The sequence below is a fragment of the Meles meles genome, chromosome 16 (assembly GCF_922984935.1).
Source record: "Meles meles chromosome 16, mMelMel3.1 paternal haplotype, whole genome shotgun sequence".
In the NCBI taxonomy this organism is placed as follows: domain Eukaryota; kingdom Metazoa; phylum Chordata; class Mammalia; order Carnivora; family Mustelidae; genus Meles; species Meles meles.
In genome coordinates this window covers 55,360,237-55,376,941 of record NC_060081.1, presented here as the reverse complement: position 1 = coordinate 55,376,941, position 16,705 = coordinate 55,360,237, and the positions used below count along the sequence as shown (strand labels likewise).

Genomic DNA, 16,705 nt, shown 5'->3' with positions numbered 1-16,705 from the left:
GTTGGGGCGCCTGGGTGGCTCAGTGGGTGAAGCCTCTGTCTTCGGCTCAGGTCATGATCTCGGGGTCCTGGAATCAAGCCCCGCTTTGGGCTCTCTGCTCAGTGGGGAGCCTGCTTCCTCCTCTCTCTCTGCCTGCCTCTCTGCCTACTTGTGATCCTTCTCTCTCTGTCATATAAGTAAATAAAATTTAAAAACAGAGCAAAACAAAACAAAAATCACTCTGCGGGCTCAGCCAGGGCTTCCCAACAGTAGTGTTGAGCACAGAGTACCCTGGGGTCTAGGGTTCAAAGGTAGATTTTGACGCTAAAGATCTGGGGTGAGGTCTGAGCTGCCGCTTCTCTACAAAGCTGCCCGGGAATGCTGACGGTATTGGTCCCTGACCTCCTTTTAAGAAGCAAAGAGATTGGTCCTGTTACCACTCCTCATTACACAGATGAGCCAGCTGGGGCTCAAAGGCCACCCCCTGGAGGTAGGAGAGCTAGACAGAGCTCCCGGACAGTACCTTGCCCCGGAGGGCTGACGATCGATGAGACGCCAGGGTAATATTGGATAATATTTGGAAGGGGCAACCCACCTCCTCTTATCACTCACTGGAAGGCTTTCCCAAGTAGCCGGAGCTGGGGACAGTGCCAAGGTCAGAGAGGCAGGAAGGGGACGCGCTCGGTTTTTCTGCACCGGAACGTGGGCGTGGTGCCGGGACAGTGGCAGGTGCGGGCTGGATGGGGAACCCCACCTCCAGAGGTTCTAGTGCTCAGGGTTGAAGCACGAAGTCTTCGCCCTGTGTTGTCTCTGCCTGGCCCTCCAGCCGGGTAGCAGGACAGACCCATTTCAGAGCAGGCTGCTGGTGCCGGGCAAGCCCCCTGCCCCTCGCCAGGCCAAATCTCTGCTTTCCTATCCCTTAATGAGCCACCCTGGCCCCGGCAGATGTATTCTGCCCTCCATTAACTGCTCCTCAAGGGCGGTCTCACTTGTGTTCCTGTGGGAGCCCTGCGTGTGCAGCCAGAAGCCAAGGACCCAGCTTGCCAGAGTGCAGCTCCCTGTTTTCCATGAACACAGAAGCATCACGCGACTGGCCCGAGTGTGAAACCGTCAGAAAATCAATCTGCCTACAGTCTTGTCACAAAACTGCCTGTGGATCAAAGTGTCGTCGTGTCGTCAAGTGTGTGGAATTGCAGAAGAAACGGTCTTGTCTTGTCCTACATTTAAAACAGTCACAAAATTGTCAAGTAGACGCAGTTACCCTCTTCGCAAAACATCTTGAGAAAACTGTTCCTTTTCTTTTCCAGCAACAGACAGGTTCGCTGTGGGAGAGGTCCTGAACAAGATGCTGAAATACCCTGTGCCTGAGTTTATTCTGTTTTTAACTCACAAGGCTGTTGTGGGGAGGCGGTGTCAAATGCATTGCGTTCAAAGCAGGGCAGAGCAGGTGCTCAGGAAACTCACGGCCCCTCCCCCACTCCCCGTGAGTGGCATGTCCCTGCAGCACACGTGTCTCTGGCATGTTTCCTCCCAGCTATAGCCCTACACCTGGCACAGCAGGTGCCTGGTATACAGTAGGTGCTCAGTGAGGACTTGTAAGCTGGGAGTGGACTTAGTTTCTGCTCCTTCCAGTTCTGGGTCTCTGTGGTTTGCTGTGTGACCTCAGGCAGGTCTCTTTCTTCTCTGATCCTCTCCAAACCTGCTTGGCTGCCGTGAAGTACCCTGAGACCCGTGTATACGGTTCCTGGTGATGCTTGGCTTGAGTTGGCTGCTTATTCCCACTCCCTCGCCTGGGACGCTTTTGATTCCCCATTGCTCTTTATCTGTGAAGGACTCTTCTGGCTCTTTGAGAGGCTTCACAGCTCTGGCCCAGTAGGAGGATGTTTGCAGCAGTTAGGACCCTGCTGGGACTCCTCCAGCCAATCTGGAGACCCAGTGCAGCATGGGAGGGGGCCACGCCCACTGGCTAAACCTGGAGGCTCCCATAAGCTTTGGGGAAGATGTAAGGGCCAGGATACCTGGGAAGGTAGTGGAAACTTTCTTTTTTTTAAGTATTTAAATTCAATTAGCGGACATACAGTACATCCTTAATTTTGGATGCAGGGGAAACTTCCTAAGAGGAACTGGAAAGCCCAGATTCTGAAGGTTAATCTGAGGAGGGTACCAGGTTTGAGAGCTCTACCTACAACCTCCTTTCCTTTGTCCCGTGGAAGTCCTGTGACTGACAGAGCCCAGAGCTAGGGATGAGGACGGTGGTACCCATCTCGGGGTGTACTCAGACTCCTTGTGTGATCTTGACAGAGTTCCTCATCGCCTCATGCCTCAGTTTCCCCAGCAGGAAAACAAAGGATCGGTCTTGATAAAGGACTTTTAAAATATTTTCGGCCATGGAAGTCTTCTTTTTCCCATAATGAGATGGGATATGGGTGCTGAGTTAATAGGGCAGGTAAGGATGGAGCTGCTTTGGCTGAAACCTGGCTGGGTGTGAGGGCGAGGATCTCGAGCCTGATCCTTTTCATTCCCATCCCCCACTTCTGGAGGCAGCCCCTCAGGGCTTGGAGCATCTCGAATGACCTTCAAGCCCAAAGGCCCACAGTGCCAATGGCAGGAGGAGGGGCGGCAGAGCCGTTAGCAGCCCTGGCTGGAGATAGGCTGGGTTCAAGCCTCAACCTAACCTCTGTGAGCCTCAGTTTCCTCATCTGTAAAATGGGATACTACCTGTCTTCTTATGTTGTTGTGAAGGTGCAGTTCATTGGCGTGTGACACGATTAGAATAGAATCTAGCAGACGGTAGGTGTGAGCAGTGTGGAGCTCCTACGTGGCAGGGCTCTGTCACAACAACCCTATGAGGTGTCCTCTTAAAACAAAGAAGTTAAGACACAGAGAAGGTAGGTAAGTTGCCCAGGATCACACAGCTGATAAGTGGCAAGCTGAGGTTTAAAGCCAGGTGGTCTTAAGAACTGGTGGTTTTTTATTAAGCATTAGGGAGACTCTAGCCCTCAGAACAGGCCCAACATAAATACCCTCCTCGCCTCATTAAATTAAGCCCAAGGAAGCGTTGGGTATATGATCGGTGCTCAGCACAGAAAAATCCTGGGGCCCCACTGCCAGTAAGCATCAGGGAAGGTGACCAGGTCTAAAAGGCAGGGCTAGTCCTCATGCCAAACCCTGTCAATGTTCAGGGACAGCCCCAGCTCCTCTCAGGCAGCGCCCTGGGGACCAGGAGGCTCTGAGGGGTGACAGAACCAGGAATCCAGTGGGGCATCCAGGCATGGACTAAGCGTCTTCACAGATCTGACTGTGGGTCTGGCCTCTTCTCACAGGCTCCCTTCCCCTCTCAAATCCCAGCAAAGGGAGAGAGCCCCAGATGTGGACTCTTGTCCCAGACCTTTGGACCCTCGGGCAAGGTCCTCCCTGTCTCTGAGCCTCAGTTTCTCCATCTGTCAAAACCCACTGTGCGAAAGGGTCCAATATTCATGATCTATCCACCCCATTGGGCAGGTATTTCTTGAATACCCGCCATGTGCGAGACCCTTTTCTAACCTCCAGGAACATAAGGGTGAAAACAAGAAACAACAACAACAAAAAAATCCTTCTCATTTGCTTTCATTTGATTTATTAGACAAAAATCAAAAGACAAATCCCAGACCCGCTGAAACTTTTAGCAAGATGCACAACATGGTTCTAGTTGAAAGGTAAATTTCCCAAGCTCTCTGTCTTTTTCAGCTCTCCTCCCAGCGCCAGGCACCCCGCTGGCTATAAGGGTGCTCTGTAAATGTTTGTTGAATGAATGAATGAACAGGACTTATCTTGCAGTGCCAAAATTGGTGACAAAGGGTGGAAACGGTCTCTGAGTCCTCCCCATCCCTGCCACAGTGTTTTAAAGAGAGCTGCCTCATGAGTATGAAACTGGGGCCTGATAGCTGGCTCCAGGGCTTAGGGTGGGGAGGGGGCAATTATCTTTGCATCCCCTATCCTCCCCCCCACCCCCTGCCTCCGCAGCTTGTGTAAATGGATTTCTCAAAAGGATCCCCAAAAAACTGTCCCACAGGGGCTGGGGCAGGGCTGAGCACTTCCCCATCTCCTTAAACCCAGCTGGAGTGGCAAGAGAATCACTCATGGTTTAGAGGGGACCGAAAGGCCATGGAAATGGCATTTCATCCTGATGGATACACATCCCGAGGTTTGGGATCAGACAACCTTGCTCTCAAATTCCAGCTCCAAGCTTACTTCCTGAGATATTTAACCTCAGTCTGCGCACTTGTAAAATGGAGACAATCATCCACTCAGTGGAAAATGTGTTCCCTCCTATCAGAGACCTTCCTCTCTGTGCCAGGCACTGTTCTAGGCAGTGGCACATCAGTGAACAATAGGGTCTTCCCCTCATGAAGTGTGCAGCTGGAAGGAGAGAGTGATTATTTGTGGGAGTGACCAAGAGTGAACGAAAGTTAGGAGAGGTATTCCTGCATAGGGACCAGCAAGCACGGAGGGCCAGAGGCTGGAAAGAGCTTGTTTTGGAAGAGGGCAGTGGTCAGGGGAGAGACATGGCAGGTGAGGTCGGACAGGTGGATGGGCCAGCCCAGGTGCATGGGCTCAGAAGTGGTTTGCATGGTGCTGGATCTTCCTAGAAGCAGGTGAGGGCCTGCCTGTGCTCCAGCAGGTGCTGAGGGGGAGGGGCCATGGTCATCCAGGTGGTCTGGATGAGGCTGGCAGCTGTGGAAGCAGGCGGGGGGACAGACAAGCTCTGCCCGTGGGCTACTACAAGGTAAGTGGCCCAGTCCTGGTGTGGCACATGTAAGGGCTTACAGATCCGCTACCCAGCCTCAGATCTAAAGAGACCTAGTCTGAGAATCCCAGGACAGGATATACCCCACGGCCTCCCCGTAAATGCCAAATTGCTTCCACTTCCCCTTGCCATCACTCCTGGTTGGGCCTCCTTGCGCTGCTGTTGTTCTTGACTTCCACAGACCACCAGGACCAGGTCCCTGTCCTGGGTCCCTTCTGGTTTTGAAGCAGCCTTGCCCTCCAGTTGTGCTCCCTGCCGTGGACCTGAGGCTCCACCACAGTGACTTCCTAAGTTGGGCTCCAAGTTGAGAACAGGCGGTGAGTCACAGTGGCCATCTGCCTGGGCCAGGCCCCCAGACCAGCTGCCCGGCAGTGGGAAATGGGGAGAGGGGAGACAGCACTGGGGAGGTGGGAACCCAGGTCACACACCCAGGGCTTTGCCACCTTGACCTGGGAAGGCCCTTTAACCTCTCTGAGCCTCATTGTCTCCCCTGCAAAACAGAATGATGCTACGCAAGGTTTGTCTGGAGGGTAAAGAGGGGTGATAACCCACAGAGCACCTGGCTGTGTGCCTTGCGTATATGACAAAAGCAGTCACCAAGCGGGAGCCAGACTTTGCCTTATGCTCTGTCCCGGGTTTTAGCTAACCAATTCCTGGCACAGTGAAAAGGAGCTCTTTGGAGCCCCAGCTGGGATTCCAACCCGGACTCTGTGAGGGCGGTGGGAACCTGGGTAACTGACTTCCCCCATCTGGGTCCCATTTTTCCCTTCTGTAAAATGGGTACCTATCTCCTAAGGTTGTAACGCACCCAACCTGGCCCATAGTGGTGCTCAGTAAATGGTATGACGCCAGCAGGGAGGGACTGAATGGAAGAAGAGGAAACAGGCACAGCATGTGGCAGGGGTAGCAGGAGCACAAGGAAATGGGGAGGTTCATGATCTTGGCTCTAACCCTCTCCCGGCCCCGAGGCACCGTCCCTGCCAAACTGAAACCCAGGCGGTCAGAGAAACCTGGGCTTGCAGAGGCCTGAAAATTTAACAGCCACGTCAGTGGGCCTCAGTTTCCTCATCCGCAAAATGGAACCATCCTTCTTGCCCAGTTAAAACCAGAACAAAGGTCTGGAACCAAGTCGGGTAGCGTGGAGCCAGAGGGGCTGGTCACTGTGAGTTCTGGCACGTGCTCGAAGGGACCAGGGCTGAGAGTGTGCAGAGCCCGGCTCATGTTGGTTGAGCCTCTCACCCTGGTCCTTGTGTTCGATCTTTCACACGCACCACAGCTCTGCAAGTCTGGGGTTACACATGCCCCATTTTCACGGAGGAGGAAACTGAGGCTCTGTGAGGTAAAGCGGTAGACCCATGAGCTCACAGTGAGGAGGTGGGTGGAGTCAAACCTGAGCCCAGGCTCTGGACTGCTGGGGGTCCCACCTCCTGGATGGCCTCCCGGATGGCCTGTTGGCCACTCCCTGTGGACTCCTGCCTCGTGGCTCTCCAAAAGCAGACGAAAGCCCTTGAAAGTCATATGTCCCTTAGGGCCCAAGGTCAACCACAGGGGGCTCTGAGCTGTTCATGAGGACAGACGGGGGGAGACTGACTCCAGGAAGAAGGGAGGATCTTCAGGGTAGCCAGCTTTGCACACAAATGTCCTGGGTGCTTGTATTCTTTCTTCTGTGGTGGTGGTGGGTGTGTAGGGTGTGGATGCAGGAGATCAGATGATCCACAAACCGTGACCTTGCAGCCAAAGCAGCCCTGGGATAGCGGCAGCCTCGGGATGGGGCTGCTCAGCCCATGGCAAGGACTCTGAGCCCCCCTGGGATGCCCTGCCAGCCAACTTCCCCATCTCCACGGGACAGGAACTCCAGCTACCATCTTTCCTCCTCATACGAAGGAAGGGGACCCACCACCTCCCTCAGTCCAGGGCCCCCAAGGGCTAACAGCAGGTGCCGGCTGGAACGCAGTGATGGAGAGGACATTCAAAGACAAGAGTGAACAGAGAAGCACTACCTGCCTTTGAGACTTCCAGAAATGTTTCTGGGAGGGGCCTTGGGCTGCTGTACCAGGACTGTCCGCATTGTCAAGGAAGCACGGCTCACAGGAAGGGTGGTCCGCTGGAAGGATGGAGAACCAGGGGCTCACACCATTCTACTGAGACCTCTTATATGGACACTTTCTTTCTTTCTTTTTTCAAGATTTTAAGTCATTTCTATGCCCCGTGTAGGGCTTGAACTCACAACCCCGGGATCAAGAGTCGCACGCTCCACTGACTGAGCCCTTCCGGGGTCCCTTATAAGGACATTTTCTAAGATCAAAAAGCCCAGACTATAAGGCAGAAGAAAACCCCCACCCCCAAAAAGCTCATATGAGATTTGATCACGTGAACAGTATCCCAAGTAGAGATTTCTATTCTCTAAAGGACATACAAAGTTACCAGATGGGTGTCAGGCTGAAGAAAAATATTTTCTAGGTCAAAACCAACAGGGGGTCAATATGTAAGTAACACAAGGAAGTCCTATAAATTGACAAGAAAAATTCAGGAAACACAATAAAAAAGTGGGCAAAATAAAAATAAAATATATTAAAAATTTTTAAAAATGGAAAGGGGAATGAAAATCAGGTAAAAATAATTAAAATTGACAAAAATAGAAAAGAAATAGCATTTTAAAGTTAAAACAATAAAAATTTTAGAAAAACAAAAGAGTAAAACTAAAACTGCATCTATAATGTAAATTTAATGCATTAAAATTATTTTTAATTACAATTAGACATACAACTACTAATAATGAAAACCTAAAAAACAAAATGGCAGGGTTTACATAAAGTAAAAAAGAAAGACTTTTAAGTAAGTGAAACAAATTTAAGAATAAAATGAGAAGTTGGCAATTCGTAACAATTTAGAAAAGAAAGAAAGGAAAATAAAATACAAAACAGGAGCAGGCTTTTACACGACCCGGTACTGATAATATGCTATGAATTAAGGAGACTGATTGACTCAAATGCCTGCCAGAAGGGGGGTAGGGGGGAGGAGGAAGGGAAAACATGTTCAAAAGACAGCATTTGACTGGGTTTTTCCAGCCTGCTGTGGACAGAGGATAAGACGTCAGGCCCCACGATGGCCTCATCCACAAACAGCCATCACATCATTTATATGTTTAAAACACGTCAGCACCACAAACACGTACCACACACAAACTTCCTTCCTCACTGCTGTCCTCTGAGGGCCGGTTTCATAGAGGAGTGAACAGAGGCTCAGGGAGGGTAATCCTGTGTCACAGTCACACAGCAATTAGGACCACTCTACCCTCTGAATCTGGGCTCCTGAGGACTTCCAAACACAGGCAGGGACAGGTCTGACATCAGGCTGGAATGTTCCGGATGCCAGCAAAAGCCAACCTCCCACAGCGATGACGGTTACCACCATTAATTGAACACCTACTATCTCTCAGGTGGGGTACATGCATAATCTTGATCCTCAAGACAACCATATGATATAGATGCTCTGATCGTTCCCAGGGTACTGACAGATGACACTGAGATTCAGGAATGGAGTATGTTCACCCAAGCACGGCAGGAGCGGAGATGGGAGCTCAGCCCAGGCGTGTCACAGCCCAAATCCCACCATCCCCGCCTGGCCCTGGAACTCTTGAGATCTCCCCCTATTTGCTAGAAATGTCTTTTGCGAGTCAGCCAACGGAGGCACAGAAGGGAGAGATGACATGCCCAAGGTCACTCAGCTAGTGAGTGGCAGAGTCCATGGCCTTCGTGACAGCCTGCTGGCCACCCCCTCCTCATCTGGGGCTTGCTAGAGGCAGTCACGCCCCCGTGCCAACACCAAGGCAGGCTCCGGAAGGGCAGCTGTGACATTCCTTCTCTGCGAGTCTCCACCCCTGCGGATGTGGGCACCGCTGTTGGGCTTCAGGGAAAGTGGAGGCTTCTCGCAAAAGGGAGTGGTTTTCCCCATGTGGTCTGGGTCCCCCAGGCTCGGGAATGCCTTTTTTTTGAGCTGGTGAAACAGAACCCCCACCATAGTGGCCGACTGGGTCCCCCAGCGGGGACCACAGAGACGGGGCCCCTGTGAATCATGTGGTGTGATTCCAAGAAATCATCCCAGGGCAGGCGGTGGTGGCCCAGCCTGCAGCAGCCGTGCCCAAAAGCAGGGCTTCACCCACCCGTGATGGGAACCAGATCATTCCCTGTGGGACCTGGAGGGATCCCCCGGGTTGGGGCTAAAGGCGTTTGTCTGAAGAGCACCGCCGGCTGCACAGGCCAAGAAAGGAGGCTCCAGCCCAGGGAGACCTGGAGGCACATCTCAACCTCTCCCCGTCCTGGTTCTGTGCCCTTGGCAAGTCAATTGCCCTCTCGGAGCTTGGAGGGCCTCCTCTGTAGAATAAATAGGGTCACACCACCTCCTGGCCTATTCTGTGGCTAAACTGGGAGAAGGCCTGGTGGGGTGGTTATGCACCCTCCTTTGGAATTAATTGCCTGGGTTTAAATCCTGGTTTTGCCAAACTCACTTTGCCAAGCTAGTGGACTGAAGCATATGAAACTGCTAATATTTGGGCTGTTTTGACCTATAAAAATGGCAATTTCATACTCTTCAACTAATGCCCCCTTCTCTTAAATCAGTTTCCTCTGCTGTAAAATATGGATAATAGTCCTCACAGCAACCTATGAGGATTAAGTAAGGCTGGGAGGCAACTGAGCTCAGTAGAGCTCGGGCTCTGAGACCAGGCAGGATTTGAACCTGGGCTGTGTGACCTTGGGCAAGTTACTTAACCTCTCTGTGCCTCAGTCTTCTCATCTGTAGAATGGGGATAATAATAGGACCCGCCTCATAGGTTTATTAAGAAAATTTAACCAGTTCATACATATAAAGTATTTAGAACAGTGCCTGATGTTGCTAAATAAAATAAAATAACAGGTAACATCATCTGGCATAGAGTAAACGTTCAAGAGTAAAACCAAATCAAAAACAGACTTTTAAAAACCTTGGATGCCAGCGAAAGTTCAGTATTTTTAAAGAAAAAAAATGTATGTTTTTAGGAACATGCACGTGTGTGGAAATGCAGGTGAGGGGCCTGGTCCTGGGTATCCACCATGCTTAGGGCCTCCCGTGTCTGGCCAGGGTCCATAGTCCGCCGTTCTAAGGGAAGGACGGGCCTCAAGACCGTGATGGCTCCAGTCTGGCCCAGGGCCTCAGCCAGCTCCTGCTCATGGAAGCACACAGCCAAGCCACAGAGCCTGTGGGGCACACAGGTCACTCCAGGGGCCCGTTGGAGGCTCCCAAGCCCAGGCTGGCCTCCTGTGGTGATGGGCGCCGGGTCCCGGGGGGTGGGGGTGGGGTGAGGTGCTGCCCTGCTTGAACCTCCATTCACACAAGTCTTGGTCTCAAAGGTCTCAACTGGCCTTTTCAGCCCTAGCATTCCATTATTCTATAAAAAAGGAAAGTGGAACCCTTCCGCAAAGTATAAAGTGCTGTGTGAACCACAGGGCGGGTCATGGTGTTGCATGGGTTTTCCAGAGAAGTCTGTAGTAGACAGGATTTGCTCCTGTGGGTCTGGAACCTGGAAGACCCAGGCCACACATCTTGTTCCTGCGTGACCTGGGACAAACCAGGTCCCCTCTCCGAACCAGCCTTCCTTTTCTGGAAGGGCAGAGGGAGCAACCACGCAGGCCCGGCAGGATCAGTGCGAAAGGTCCCCACAATGTCTGGGGCCCACCGGCTGCTCAGGGGTGTCTGATACTTAGAGCTCTGACTGATTGCGCCGTCTGCTGGGGCTACAAGCCACATGCCTTGAGAAGGACAAGGCCACCAAATTCAAGTCAACCAAAAATAAGCATACAGCTTGCACAATGTGTCAGGGACCATCGCTGTTCATTGGGGCAATCTGGTGTCGCAGGTGAAACTCCACAGCTGGGCTCCCTGGGTTCACAGGCCCTCTGTTCCGGGACCCATAGGGCCTTAATGTCTCCATCTGTGATACAGGGACCTCCTGGAACTTGTCTCTGAGAGTTTTACAAGGACTGTATTGAGCTCAGCTGATCCGACAGCCTCCACACTTCCTTGACGGCGGTAAAAATTCCCATATTATATCAGTTCACACACAACATGCAGAAAACACACATCAGTACAAATACTCACATGCTCTCACACCCATCTATGTGCACACACACGAGCATGCACATTCACTTCCTCGTACACACACTCACCTCTACATGTAAATGGAAACATACGTCTCAAAGTAATATTTAATCTTAATACTTGCAATACGTTCTGATATTTTCTAAAAAGGAGGTTAGCTACCTCTAGCCTCTGGACCAAATCTGGGCCTTAGCCTCTTCATATGGCTTGTGAACTGAGAAGGGTTTCCAACAACGGCAACAAAGAAGAGTATGGGACATGGCATTTGTGGCCCGCAAAGCCGGAAGTATTTACTATCTGCCCCTCTACAAAGAAAGTTTGCTGACCTCCCCCCTTCTATCCTACACTGTCGTGTTCTGTTAGGCTGCACTATACTCCACTTCATTCACTGTTCAGCTGTACTTACTAAATTAATTCCCTGATCTGCTGATGGGTTGCAAACCTCAGTTTGAAAACTGTGCATTCATACCAGAGTCCGTTTTCTCACTAGACGGAAAAATGGGTGAATAAACAGTGAACTGATTGACCGACACAAAGATGCAGGAGAAGAAAACGGGTAAGGTCACCTTAGCCAAGCAATGTCCCCTTGTAGAGTGTCAGATGGCTCAGCTGAGACCAGGAACACCCACAACCTGCCACTGAAGGCTATGTTGAGGAGCAGTTGGGTCCTGTCTGTGTCAGTCTTCCTGATGGGTCTGTAATTGACATCTCAAGGAGACAACAAGCCCTCTGATAGCCGGGGATGGCGGAGCACATCTCTACCGTCCTTGTCAACACCTAGACCAGAGCCTGGCCTGGAGGAGGGGCTCAGGGAGTATTTCTTTGGGATAAAGGAGACATGCCAATGGCATCCAAGGCCCCTCTGTGACTGGATTCTCACCCTGTCTGCAGTTGGACCTTTCTTCCTCTGGCCACACAACCCCTTTGGCCTTTTCCACTTGACCAGACCCTCCCTTCCTCCTGCTGGAGTCCCCAGCCCTGTCCCTGCTCCCACCTCTCCTGACAAAATCCCTGCGATGAGGCCCCTCTCAGATGCCATCATCCTTGCAGTCCCTGGCAAGTCATCAACAGGACCCATGTATATTTCTACGCACAGGCTCTGGAGCCTCCAAGATGCTGGGTCCATGGCCCCAATGTTCCTGGACAGGTCAGCGGACTTTCTGAGCCTCAGTTCCCTTGTCTGGGAAATGGGTGTCCACCAGGTAGTGTGATAATGAGGATTCCCACGGTGCAGAGCTCCTGGCACATGGCCAGCCCTCACTAAGTGGCCTCAAGGCTCTCCTTTGGTGACTGGGTGGGGACTGGGTGGTTCCCATCCCTGCAGAGGGAGGTGGGTTCCCCCAAGGATGGAGGGGTGTGTGAGATGAAAGCAGCATCTCCTTCAAGCCCAAGTTTGGCTCCAGAACTGGCCGCAGAGCGAGAGGGCATGGGATCAGAGATAAGTTTGCTGAGTGCCAAACATACTGCTTTCCTTTTCTCAAGCAGACCTATTTTATGAAGAAACCCAGGCCCAAAGGGGCAAAAATGACTTGCATTCTGCTGGTAGCTTTCTAGTGACATGCAGTGCCTTTCCTGAGCCCTCTGGGTATGGGTAACACCCCTTACTCCATCCTTTAGCAGCTGTTTCCCTTCCAGAGCTGCCTCTGACGGGCGTCTTTACCTGGTGTCACCTGGAGGCCAGCAGTGAGGGAGATGCCCCTTGTTCTGGGCCCATGCGGCCCCGGCCCAGCCCTGCAGACAAGAAGCCAGGGTCCTTCCCCATCTCTGCCACTGCCTCAGGCACCTGCTTGCTGGGTCTCAGCATCCCTGCTACACACAGGGGACAGTGGGACAGTGCTGCCTGCCCCGAGGTCCAGGCGGGACTTCGCAATTTATAAAGAATGATTGCACTCACCCCACCCAAGGGAGCTGCTGCCGCAGTCTTTTTATAGATGAAGAAAAAGAGACTCACTGAGGGGACAAGGGCAGAAGTGAGACTCAACCCACATGAAAGCCCCTTCCCCTCGATCCAGAGAGCACCCCAGCCTGCTGTCAAATGGGAGGGAGAAGTGGTAGAATCTTTACAAAGCACCTACTGGGTCACAGCCTGCCTTTTTCTTGTTGCCTAAATGAAGCTCTGTATCAGGGTTTGGGGGTGCAGACCAGAGCTCCCTCATGCTCCCTGACTGTCCCATTGCCGGGACACCCCAGCATGTCTCAAGAGAAATGTTTCCATCTGGTTCTGATTCATTTACACTTAATTAATGAACATGTTGTTTTGTAACAGACACTTGAGATCCAAGAACCTTTCTCAAGCTTTTTTTTTTCATTCTTTCTTGTCTTAGAAACAGAAAAATTAAAGAAAAAAAGAAGGAAAGAAACAGAAAAATTGGGTTTCGTCGGAAAACAGTGACGCCAGGCTTGAGGAAGCGTGGGTCTGCGGGTGCCAGGCCCTGCGGGTGGCAGCTTGGGCTGGGCAGCTGCTGGGCCTTGCAGAGCAGGCTGAAGACTGAGGCCCAGGACTCGGGGATGGAGGGGAGGTTGGGGAAGTCAGGGAAGGGGTATCCCTCCACCGTGGCAGCTGCTTAAGGGCAGGCCCCAGGTCTTTAGACCTTGGTGTCTCCAAGCTTTCCAGCACAGCGCCTGGCACGGAGGCCACCCTGTAGCGGTTGCTGAATGAACAGGTGAAAGGATGGAAGCATGGAGCATGGCCAGGGCCTAGATGCCTTCGGGATACAGTCTCCTTCTACAGCGACAGCAAAATATCAAAGCCGCTAGGACCCTCAGGGATGTCGTGTAGAGTTTTCCAAGCAGCTGTGTCATGAAAAATGGCCCTCTGCTGCATAATTAGTTTGGGAAACGTCCTGCTGTCTAGCCTCACTTCTTCACCATGAATGCTCTGATAAGTCCTGCGGTGGAGAAATCTGCTAAACCCAGCATTTCTCAAACCTATTTGGCCAGAACTCCTAAGACCACTTGCCGAATATGCTATAGGAAGGGTTTTCCTACCCCTCCATCCCCCCACCCAGAGCCAATGGGGAAACTGAGAGTGTTGGCAGGAGCATGGGAGTCCACCATCTGGGGGCAAAGGGGCCCCGGGGTGGGAGTGAAATCCAAGGCTCTCTCCTTTGCACCTGACTGATGAGTAGAGCTACAAGCCTTTCTCAGGAGATGCTGGAGGGAGCATGTTTATGTCCTATACACAAGACATCAATTACTGTGGGGAGGGGCGCCAAGAGCCCCTTTTCCAAACAGGGGCAGCATCGGGAGCAGCCGTGTCCAACCTCTTCACCGAGCAACTGGGGATGCGGAGAGGGAGTGGAAGTTTTCTTTTTCTTTAATCTGTGTGTGGGGGGCGGGGGGGGCTGGGGGTGGGTCTTTTTAGAGCTGTGAAGCATCTTAAAGATCTCCCCAACCAACTCCTCTTCAGATGGGGAAATGGAGGCTCTGGGAAGGAGGAAGTGAAGGCCAACACAGCTCAGGAGCCATCCTGACAGACACAGTGGGATTCCAGCCTGCGTTGCTACTTACCCACTGTGCAACCTTGGACAAATCAGTTTCCCTCTCTGAATCCTCATCCAGATCATAAGCATCACCCTGCCCGCCCTCCCCTCCACTCCTGTGAGGCTGTTGTGAGTAGTCAGGGACACCACACACAGGAAATGAAGATGACTGGTACCGACGAGTGCCCCTAGGAGCCCGTGTACTTGGCTACTCACTTAACAAATATACACATCCAGTCTTGCCCACATCTGCCCGGGAGTCCAATGTTCCAGATTATCATTCCTTTTGTTAAAGGGGAGTCAATGAGGAGAAAGTTTTTATTTTTATTTCTTCGGTATGTTCTAAAACTGAGAAAAATCTCAGAGATATTCTAAAAGACTGTCGGATGGGTAAACCCAGGCTCAGAGAGGCAATGTGACTTCCCCAAGGTCACTCAGCTGGTCACTGGGGAAGACACTGTCCAAGGGCCATTCACAGAGGAACATTCCCACAAAGTCCCAAACCTGCCCCAGATCCCCTGAAGCCCACCCACTGCTCAGACCCCTGGGTACCTCCATCCAGTCACACCAGGGATGAGAGCCCTTTGGGTTGGTCACCCCCACCCAATCCCACCTCCCCATTTTCCCAAAGTCCCTCTCTGCTTCCTGCTCCACTCCAGGAGTGACTGTGTCCGTGCAGGGCTTTTCTCTCAAATGGACTAGAAGCTTCTAGAAGGCAGACTCTCTTTCTTATTCCCATGTAGCCTTTTTCAGACCTTGCAGGACAGCTTAGCAAAGTTCCCTAACCTGTAGAGCCTTGACACCCAGCTGTCATAAGGAAGTGGTAGGAATTCCCTTAATGAGAGAAAACCTTGGCACAGTGGCTGGGATTCCAAGGTTGCCTCTCAGACTGATACCAGCTCAGGAGACTTGCTCCCCTGCTCATCCTTCTCAGCCGGGTGGGCTCTGCCGACCTCCACTCTGCAGCAATGACCTCAAACGCACCTCTTGAGGACATTCTGACTCTCACAGTGAGCGACTGTGACATAGGACCCTGAGGGAGCCAGGGGCCCCTATGCGCCCCAGGTACATTTCTAGTTTGACCTTGGTTTACCTTCCGAATGTTCCCAGGAGGTCAAGATGGAAAAACTGGGGGGACTCTGGGGCTTCCACTGGGTCATCTCAGAACAAATGGACTTGAATTCTGGTCTCAGGTCTCCCTGAATTCCTAAAGCTCATATCCTTGCCAAAGGGGGCCCACGAAGGAATACCGCTGCCCTGAAGGTGACAAGGTGAGTCAGGGTCAATGATGGGCCTAAGACTGGGCCATCTGGACTCCCAGCCCAACACTGTATATGTTTTCTCTCCATTCAGCATGGATTCTTGGCATGGCTTCTAAGCCACTAATTCTGTCCCTTAGTCCCAATGTCCTCTGACCTGGCACCTGGGGCCTCCTGTCTCTGCACAGAGCCACCCTCCTTCTCAGCAATGCTGCTACTATAGGGAGTGGGTCAGTGAGAGAGCCCTACCAGCCCCTTCCTTCCTTGGAGAGCAAACCAGCTTGCTAGACAGGTGCCCCGGGCCTCAGTCTCCCTGTCTGTAAAGTGGGCCATTGGAGGTGTGAGTGGCCCATGGTGCCGGGACACCATGCTGATGTTCCAAGGGCCATCGCCCAGTTTGCCCCGCCGTGCGTGCCCTGCCACCAGCCCACTGCCCCTCGTACCTTGCTTCTTCCTTCGGCTCGCTGGGAGCATGTCCACGGTGTGGGCGAGGAGCAGCAACAGGCAGAGTGGCGCCCGCATCTGGGCAGCCTGGTCTGGGCGGGCGCGCGGGGCTTTCCCCGGAGGCCTGATGGCTGTTCCCGGCGCGCGGGCACATCCGCGGGGCGAGGGGTAGTCCCGCCGCCAGGCACGCGCCGTCCGCCCAGGGGCCGGCAGCCAGGTCGAGTGAGGGCGTCTTCTGGGCCGGGACACTGCCCTGGCTGGGAGGAGCCGGCGCGCGGGGCGGCGCGTTAATCCGCTTGGAAGGCGCGAGCGGCAGGGGGCGGGGGTCGCCCGGCGGGGGTCCGGAGGTCGGTCGGTCCGGTAGTCAGCGGTCTGGCGTCGTTCCGCCCCCTGCACTGCCCCACTCACAGACCCGCCGCCGGCCGGCCAGACGCAGGTACAAACGCGCGACCGCCCAGTGACCCCCATCCCGGCGCTCTCGGCACCTCCCGACACCCCACTCCCCGACTGCCTCCGATTTTCTCCCTCCTCTGTCGCTCCAGGCTCCTGCACCTGGCCCTTCGGGGCCACTCCTGCACTTCCTCTTGTTTTCTCTGTGTCTCACAGTCCCGTACCCTGAG

The 16,705-nt window shown here is 52.9% G+C and overlaps 1 protein-coding gene across 1 annotated transcript in view; it reads right to left on the bottom strand.

Annotated features, from left to right (window-relative positions):
- RSPO4 (R-spondin 4) overlaps positions 1-16,163 on the bottom strand; it is a 28,373-nt gene extending 12,210 nt beyond the window's left edge. Inside the window, exon 1 of the mRNA XM_045981652.1 lies at positions 16,085-16,163. Within this exon, the coding sequence (XP_045837608.1) occupies positions 16,085-16,163 (79 nt within the window). The remainder of the gene's footprint in view (positions 1-16,084) is intronic.
- Between the last annotated feature and the right edge of the window lie 542 nt (positions 16,164-16,705).